This window comes from Micromys minutus (genome assembly GCF_963924665.1).
Source record: "Micromys minutus genome assembly, chromosome: 24".
NCBI classification, from domain to species: domain Eukaryota; kingdom Metazoa; phylum Chordata; class Mammalia; order Rodentia; family Muridae; genus Micromys; species Micromys minutus.
Window position 1 is genome coordinate 8,711,192 of NC_137959.1, and position 7,730 is coordinate 8,718,921.

The 7,730-nt window shown below is 51.1% G+C and overlaps 1 protein-coding gene across 1 annotated transcript; it reads left to right on the forward strand.

Annotated features, from left to right (window-relative positions):
* Window positions 1-2,944: 2,944 nt before the first annotated feature.
* Window positions 2,945-7,673, forward strand: NDUFB7 (NADH:ubiquinone oxidoreductase subunit B7). Its single transcript, XM_080936592.1, has 3 exons — window positions 2,945-3,131; window positions 7,124-7,292; window positions 7,481-7,673. The coding sequence occupies exons 1-3, from the start codon at window positions 3,020-3,022 to the stop codon at window positions 7,611-7,613; spliced, it is 414 nt and encodes a 137-aa protein (XP_080792718.1). The 5' UTR covers window positions 2,945-3,019; the 3' UTR covers window positions 7,614-7,673.
* The last annotated feature ends 57 nt before the right edge of the window (window positions 7,674-7,730 follow it).

Sequence of the window (7,730 nt, forward strand, 5' to 3'; positions counted from 1 at the left end):
GAGCTGGGAGGCGGTGTCACACCCCATTAATCCCAGCACTGGGGAGGTAGAGGCAGATCTGAGTGAGTTTGAGCCAGGCTGGTTTGCAGAGGGAATTCCAGGACAGAGAAACCCTGTCTAGAATACAAAACACAACAAACAACTAAACAAAAAAAACTAACAAAAAAAGAAAGGGAGAACATAGAGAAACAAAAAGATAGTGTGTGCACATGCGCGTGTGAAACAGATTGAGATTCAGAGACTGGGGGGATAGACGGACAGACAAAGACAGAGTGTGTACAGATAAACAAAGACAGAATGAAATTATGTGTGTGACAGGCTCAAAGAAAAGTGTGTGACACAGAAAGTGTATGTGTAAAGTAGAAAAACAGTGTGTGTGACACAGGGTGTGTGTGTGAAAGACAGAAATGTATGTATTAGACACAGAAAGACAGACACATGAATCGTGGGGGATGCACATGGAGACAGACAGACAGAAACAATAAAGAATGTTTTGTGAGACAGACACAGAGTATAAGTTTGCCACAAAGACAGTGTCTGCACATGGCAGAGACATAGACAAGACAGACAGAGAAAGACAACAGGTATGTGTGACAGAGACGGAATATATGAGACACAGAAAAATACAGACTGTGTGTGAGACACAGCAGAGAGAGGAAGAGAGGGACACTGCATCTGTGTATGAGACACAGAGAAATAATGTGTGTGTGACACAGGAAGAGACACAGATGTGTGCATGAGCAAGAATACAAAGAAAACACAGAGAGAGAAAATATGAAGGTGTTTGTGTGTGACACTCAGAGGTGGGGGCCTCACTCAGTGTGGTGGTTTGAATAGGTTTGTCTCCCATAGATTCATGTGTTTGAATGCTAGGCCCACAGGGAGTGGCACTTAGGAGGTGTGGCCTTGTTGGAGAAAGAGTGTCTCTGTGAGGATGGGACTTTAAGGTCTCTGTGCTCAAGCTCTGCCCGGTGTGGGATGTAGTCTCCGCCTGGCAGCCTTCAGATCCAGATGTAAGCTCTCAGCCCCTTGTCCACCATGTCTGTCTGCATGCTACCATGCTTCCCACCATGATGATAACGGGCTGAACCTCTGAAACTATGAACCAGCCCCTATTAAATGTTTTCTTTGTTTCTTCACAGCAATAAAACCCTACCTAAGACTCTGAGTTTTAAAGTATTGCCTCACAAATACAAGGACCTATATTTGATCTCCAGAAGCCATACTTTGCTGTGTGGCTTTTATGTCAACTTGACACAGGTTAGAGGCATTTTGGAACTAAGAACCTCAATTGAGAGAACACCCCACCAGACTGGCCTACGGAAAAGCCTGGGGTACATTTTCTTATTTAGTGATTGATATGGGAAATCCCAACCCACTGTATGTGGTGTCACCCCTGAGGTGGTGACTATGCGTACTAAAAGACAGCATGGAGAGATGGCTCAGTAGTTAAGAGCACTGACTGCTCTTCCAGAGGTCCTGAGTTCAAATCCCAGCAACTGAATGTTGACTTACAACCATCTGTAATGAGATCTGATGTGCTCTTCTTGTGTGTCTGAAGAGAGTGACAGTGAACTTATATATTATTATTTATTATTATAAATAAATAAATCTTTTTATAAGAAAGTAGTCTGGAAAAGCCAGTAAGCAGAACTCCTCAGTGCCACCTGTGTCAGCTCCTGCCTCCAGGCTCTTCCCCGTGTTCCTGTCCTGACTTCCCTGGATGACACATTACAAACTGTAAAATTAAACACTTGCTTCCGGTGATCTTTCAGCAGAACCATGGAAACCTAACTAAAATACCATGTGAAACAGATGCCAGGCATGGCAGCCCAGAGGAGGCAAAGACAAGACAATCCCTGGGGCTTCTAGACCAGCCAGCCTCGGGGAGCTCTGAACGGAGACAATTCCCTGCTTCACTTTAGTCTGAGTCAAATGAATTGTCCTGGATAAGAGGCAAGAACAGCCAACAGGAACACCCTGACAGATACTTAGAAACAAGGAAGAGAGTGGTTCCTTCAGAAGTTCTGGGAAGATCCTGGACCAAGAGCTTCCAAAACCAACAGGTTGGCTCCACCCTCTCTGGTCAGGATGTAGCACTAACTGTGGGTTTCGGTAAAGCATCTGTTTACCATGTTCTAGCCCAGGATCACAAGGGTATTAATTTTAGAAGAACTCCTGGGAAAAGGACTCAGACATTACTGTGATTAACAAACATAAAGAACTAATTCCAGTCCCCGAACCCCATGTGAGAAAAATCCTGGTGTGGTGGCACATGCTTGCAATTCCAGAACCACAGATAAGGAGCCGGGTTACATCTCTCCGGCCTCCTCGACAGCCGGCCTCGCCTACTCGAAGAGTTCAAAGCCAGCTAGAGACAGTGTCTCAAATAAGACTGACAGTGCCACAGTAATGACCCCCCCAAAAAAATTGACCTCTGACCACCAAATGCGCTCATACACACACCTACACATGTGCATGCACACCGACAAACCTAGGAAAAGAGTTTCGAGGTTGGAGAGTTGGAAGTGGTTGTGCATATACGTGAGAGAGCACTTATGTACCATGTGCTAGGCCTTGGGGGTCTAACCCAACGCCAAAAAAAATAAAAAATAAAAAATAAAAATAAAAATAAAATAAAAAAGGAGGAGACAGAACGTGGAAGATGGTTCGGTCTGTAAAATGCCTGCCATGCAAGCATGTGAACCAGAGTGTCCACAGTACCCATGTAAACAGCAGGCTTGGTGGCACACATTTATAATCCTAGGACTGGGCAGAGCATAGCGGACACCCCCTGCAGCTCCCAGGCCAGCCTGGCTTTCTAACCAATTGGCTTTCGCCTCACCCGTCCTGTCTCCTCCACGCCGCCAGGGGGTGCCAGCGGTCCAGGAAGTCTTCCACCATTCGTCTCTATGACCTCCGCCGCGGGCTAGATGACCCGGAAGACACTGGAGAGGCAGTGCTTCCAGGTGGGAGCGAGGTGACCCAGGCTGCTAAAGAAGGGTAAAGCAGAGTAGCAATGGGGGCGCACCTGACCCGGCGCTATCTGTGGGATGCCTCGGTGGAGCCTGACCCCGAGAAGATGCCCAGCTTCCCGCCCGACTATGGCTTTCCGGAGCGCAAGGAGCGAGGTGAGCTCAGTGCGCAGGCGCGGCTGCAGAGCCAGCGGAACTCAGCGGCCTGTTTGCAGAGGGTCGTCGGGTCGGGAGGGCGCCGGACCTCCTTAGAGTGTGGAGGCTGTGCAGGGATGGCTGGAGCAAAAGACTGGGACAAGACGGCAGAGAACGGGAAGGCAACTGTCCCGGTGCACTTCGTCCTGGACACAGCGCGGAGGCTAGGACACGTTCTTTGTATCTCCATACGGTGTCGCTCGTATTTGGTTATGTACAATAACACAAGGTCGGGGGATGGGGCGGTCATGCGGTGCTCTTGTCCTGTCTAGTGTGATGGTGCTGGGGATGGAACCCAACGCCAGCGTGTACTCGCACGGTTCTCGTCCTTCCCATGTAGGAAAATCGCAGGCTTACAGAGTGAGCGCTCTGAACAAAGTCCAAGTTTGGTACTTGGGATGCCCCCAGGGTAGCAGAAAGACATTGGGACTGTCTTCAGGGAGCCCATTGAACAAACCAGCGTATCCAGGAAGATCTGGGAAGCAAATTGACAGGTGGTGGAAGCAAAGGCTAGAAGAGGCGTGTGTGGCGAGACTGGTGAAGCTCGGTCCAAGGAAGGACAGACCCCTCACTTGTAAGCAGGAGAAAGACACAAATTACTTGATTTACCAAAAGGTTGTAATGTAGGCTAAAAGATGGTACAGTCACTACTGAACCTGCAGTTCATTTATCCACCTGACACCCTGCCTTGCCCATAGTCATCTTGAAAATACAACACTCCCTGGCTCTTGCTTGGCTAAACCAGAACTTCGGTAAAACAGCCCTGCCGACCTGGTCTCCAGTTTCCTTCCACACTGGACCCCCTCTTATTTTGGAGTCAGACTAATCTCTAACTCACAGTCCTTTCCCTGTGGCCTCTAGAGCAGAGACCGCAGGCCTACTGTGCTCAGGGATGCTAACTGTGTGTCACAGGCCCACTGTGCTCAGGGATGCTAACTGCATGTCACAGGCCCACTGTGCTCAGGTATGCTAACTGTGTGTCACAGGCCCACTGTGCTCAGGGATGCCAACTGCATGTCACAGGCCCACTGTGCTCAGGGATGCTAACTGCGTGTCACAGGCCCACTGTGCTCAGGGATGCCAACTGCGTGTCACAGGCCCACTGTGCTCAGGGATGCTAACTGTGTGTCACAGGCCCACTGTGCTCAGGGATGCTGTGTGTTACTTCAGTGGCTCTTTACTGCTTCTTCCATTTTAGGCAAGCTCTTGTGAGAAAGCAGGAGCAGCTTCCACTTCCTCGCCCATGTACCCTCAAACTCCTGTGTGTTTTGTCCCTAACCTGGCAGAGTCCCCATTCTGGGTGAACCCCCATTATATCCCCCACCCACCCTCTACAATGAAAGGCCTCTGCTCCAGAATCTCTCCTCAAGCTCCTGTCTATAGACTGAAAGACTGCCTATCAGTGTTTTGAACCCCCCACCCACACACACACAGCAGGGACATCATGCGTTCCTGGGATACATACCAATCCTGTCTCAAACAAATATAAAACTGCATCCTGGCCCCACCTTCCCAGCTAACCTGTCCACTGAAGGGCTTCTCAAGGTTCCCAGCACTGTCCGTTCCGCCTGTCAATCCTCAGTTCCGCCTTCCTCACTGTCTGCTCTTACTGATTCCTCCTCTGCTCCCTGTTAGATGCTTTGAAGCTGAGGCTCCTCTGTTCTGCACTACAGGCAGCGCACACTGCCTGGTGCCCACCAGTGCTGCCCGGTTTATCTCCAAGGGAAGCCGTAACCTTGAATGACATTGCTGACTTTTGTTTCCTTGTCATTTTAGGACTTTATTAGTAGTGTGTGTGTGTGTGTGTGTGTGTGAGAGAGAGAGAGAGAGAGAGAGAGAGAGAGAGAGAGAGAGAGAATGTGCCGGCCAGAAGTCTGCATTTAGAGTGTCTTCCTCAAATCACTCTCCCCCCTTTCTCTCCCAGGAACCACCTCCCCCCACACTGCCCCCTTCATTTTAGAGACAGGGTTTCACTCTGTCCAGCCTGAGTGCTGAGATCACAGGAGTAAGCCAACAGGCCCAGCCTGGGTTTTATTTTCCTTTTGTGCAAGATCTTGCTATGTAGCACAGGCTAGCCTCAAACTTAGAATCCTTACTTCAGCCTCCTGAGTAAGATGGCTGGCTTGTACCCCTCTGCCTTCAATGTCTGTCTGTACTCTTGAGTCCCAGCTCTGTCCTTCCCTGAAGCCTACCGTCCTCACCTTCCCAGTCACTGTAAAGGACAGTTCTACCTTTCCTTGTGTTTACATCAAAAACCAGGAGGCAGGAAAGGTGCCAGTTGCCCCAGTCAACCTGAAATGTTCTTGCCGCAGGCATCTGCCCGGCTCACCTCTTGCCTCTTCATGACTGTTCCCAGCACTTCCCCAGCCTGGTCTTGGTTGGGTTTGGGTTTGTTTTGCCCTCTGCAGTCAGCAAGGCTGCCAGCCATTCAGTGACAGTTTGTTTGGCCTGCTGTGTCCCTCTGAAGGTGGAGACCATCTATCTGCATGGCTCCCTGCTACATCCCTGCAACTTCACAAGCAGCAGTGTGCCGAAAGGCTTGTCGCTGGCCTCTTGTGAACTGGAAATAAGACAGAGCTTGAGTTGCTAACCTGAGCATGAGTAGCCTGCCTGTGAAGTGAGTCCTGGAGCTGGAGTACAGGGGTGCTGAGGGACCACGCTGGCCTCATCAGCCTACGGGGCAGGGCCATAGAGAAGCACATGCTGCTGCCGAGCTCAGCAGATCCAGGGAGAGTGCAGCAGAGGCAGAGAAAGCCCATCTGGACCACATGCAGCCCTGTTGACTCACGTCTGGGCACCAGGCTAGAAGCCCTAAAAGGGGACAGGGACCTGAGACCATGTGAGATGGGACTGTAGCTGGAAACAATGGGAGACAGCAGCCCTGAGAGGAAGGCCAGCAGATGATGATGGGACATGGTACTTGTGCAGTGCTGTTGTCCCAGGGCCTCACACAAGCTACCACTGACTTTACTCCATCCACTTTCTCTGTATTTTTTAACGTAGACATTTGAACAGAAGGGTTCAGGTGCCAGATAAGCCCAGAGAGGGCACTGGATGCCTGGAGCTAGTAGTTATAGGCAGTGGTTCTCAGCTGCCCAGCCTGGGTCTTGGCAACAGAACCCCAGTTCTCTGCAAGAACAGTACTTGCTCTTTACCACCGAGCCACCTCTCCAGCCAACTTGTTTGGTTTTTCAAGACAGGATTTCTGTGCAGTCCTTGCTGTCCTGTAGACCAGGCTGGCCTTGAACTTGGAGATCTGCCTCCCAAGTGCTGAGATCAAAGGTGTTTATCACCACCACCTTTTATGGAATATGTTCTAACGCAGTGAAAAGGAGGTAGGCCTACAGACCCAGCAAGGCCAGGTATGTGACTGAAGGCCACAGTGGGTACAGGCTGGGGAGTTTCTATTCCTAACCACCTCCTGAAGGGTCAGGTTTGCCAGCGACGGGACATCCCAGCCCAGAGCTAGGTCATCTACTGAGGCTTTAACACACACATGCTGCATGGTGGCCTTTATGTCAACATCAGACTCCACACAGTGACGGTTGCAAAGTCCTATAAGCTAGTGATGAACCTGTCACCCGAACCCCAATGATGATCTGAAGATGCTTCCTGTTACACAGCTCCATTGGCTTTGTTGACAGTCTGGCACCTTCCATGCGGGGACTGGCATTTTTCTGCAGTGGGGGAGCAAAGGCTGAGAGGCCCCAGTACCCAGAAGAGCTGAAATTCAGGTTCCATATGGCGTAGGGGCTGGGGAAGGTGAGCTGAGCTTTCTGGAAGACAGCATCTCTAGATGAAGGGACTCGAGTTCTTTGTTGCCTTTAGGACAATGGGGATAGGGGGTCACCCTTCCTGTCCACACACTCTGTATGGCTTCTGTTTGTGCCGTGTGTACACTGGGTCAGTGCACCGGGGCTGGCTGCAGTGCTGAGCCTCGCCACTCCCAACAGTGATGGTGGCCACACAGCAGGAGATGAACGATGCCCAGCTGACACTGCAGCAGCGTGACTACTGTGCCCACTACCTCATCCGGCTGCTGAAGTGCAAGCGGGACAGCTTCCCCAACTTCCTGGCCTGCAAACATGAGCAGCATGACTGGGACTACTGCGAGCACCTGGAGTGAGCCTGCCCTGCCCCCACCCACGCCACAGCCACCCACATGGGCACGGAAGAGGCTGGAGCCACCCAGGAGAGGGGGCAAGCCAGAATTCCTGGGGGAGGCTTCATCCCTTGCAAGGGCTTCCTGGTGGCTGGGAATTTTGTCGGAGCCCCGTGACACTGAGACCCTCTGTGTGTTCTGCCCACAGCTACGTGAAGCGTATGAAAGAGTTTGAACGTGAGCGGAGGCTGCTCCAAAGGAAGAAGCGGAGGGAACTGAAGGAGGCCCGAATAGCCCAAGGCTATGGAGAGGGAGAGGTGGGCCCTGAGGTGGCCCTGTAGGGATTACCCACCAGCCGGTGGACCTATCCATGAAATAAAAGCTTTAGGTCACCTGCCTAACCTTAGTCTGTGCTGCTTCAAGGATGGGAAGGAATGGTATGGTCCCTGTACCCCTAA

Excerpts from the sequence above, each read along its gene's own strand:
- NDUFB7 (XM_080936592.1), top strand. The coding sequence starts at position 3,020 with ATGGGGGCGCACCTGACCCGGCGCTATCTGTGGGATGCCTCGGTGGAG. Across the intron at positions 3,132-7,123 it reads TCCGGAGCGCAAGGAGCGAG|TGATGGTGGCCACACAGCAG; the intron begins GTGAGCTCAGTG and ends CACTCCCAACAG. Across the intron at positions 7,293-7,480 it reads GACTACTGCGAGCACCTGGA|CTACGTGAAGCGTATGAAAG; the intron begins GTGAGCCTGCCC and ends TTCTGCCCACAG.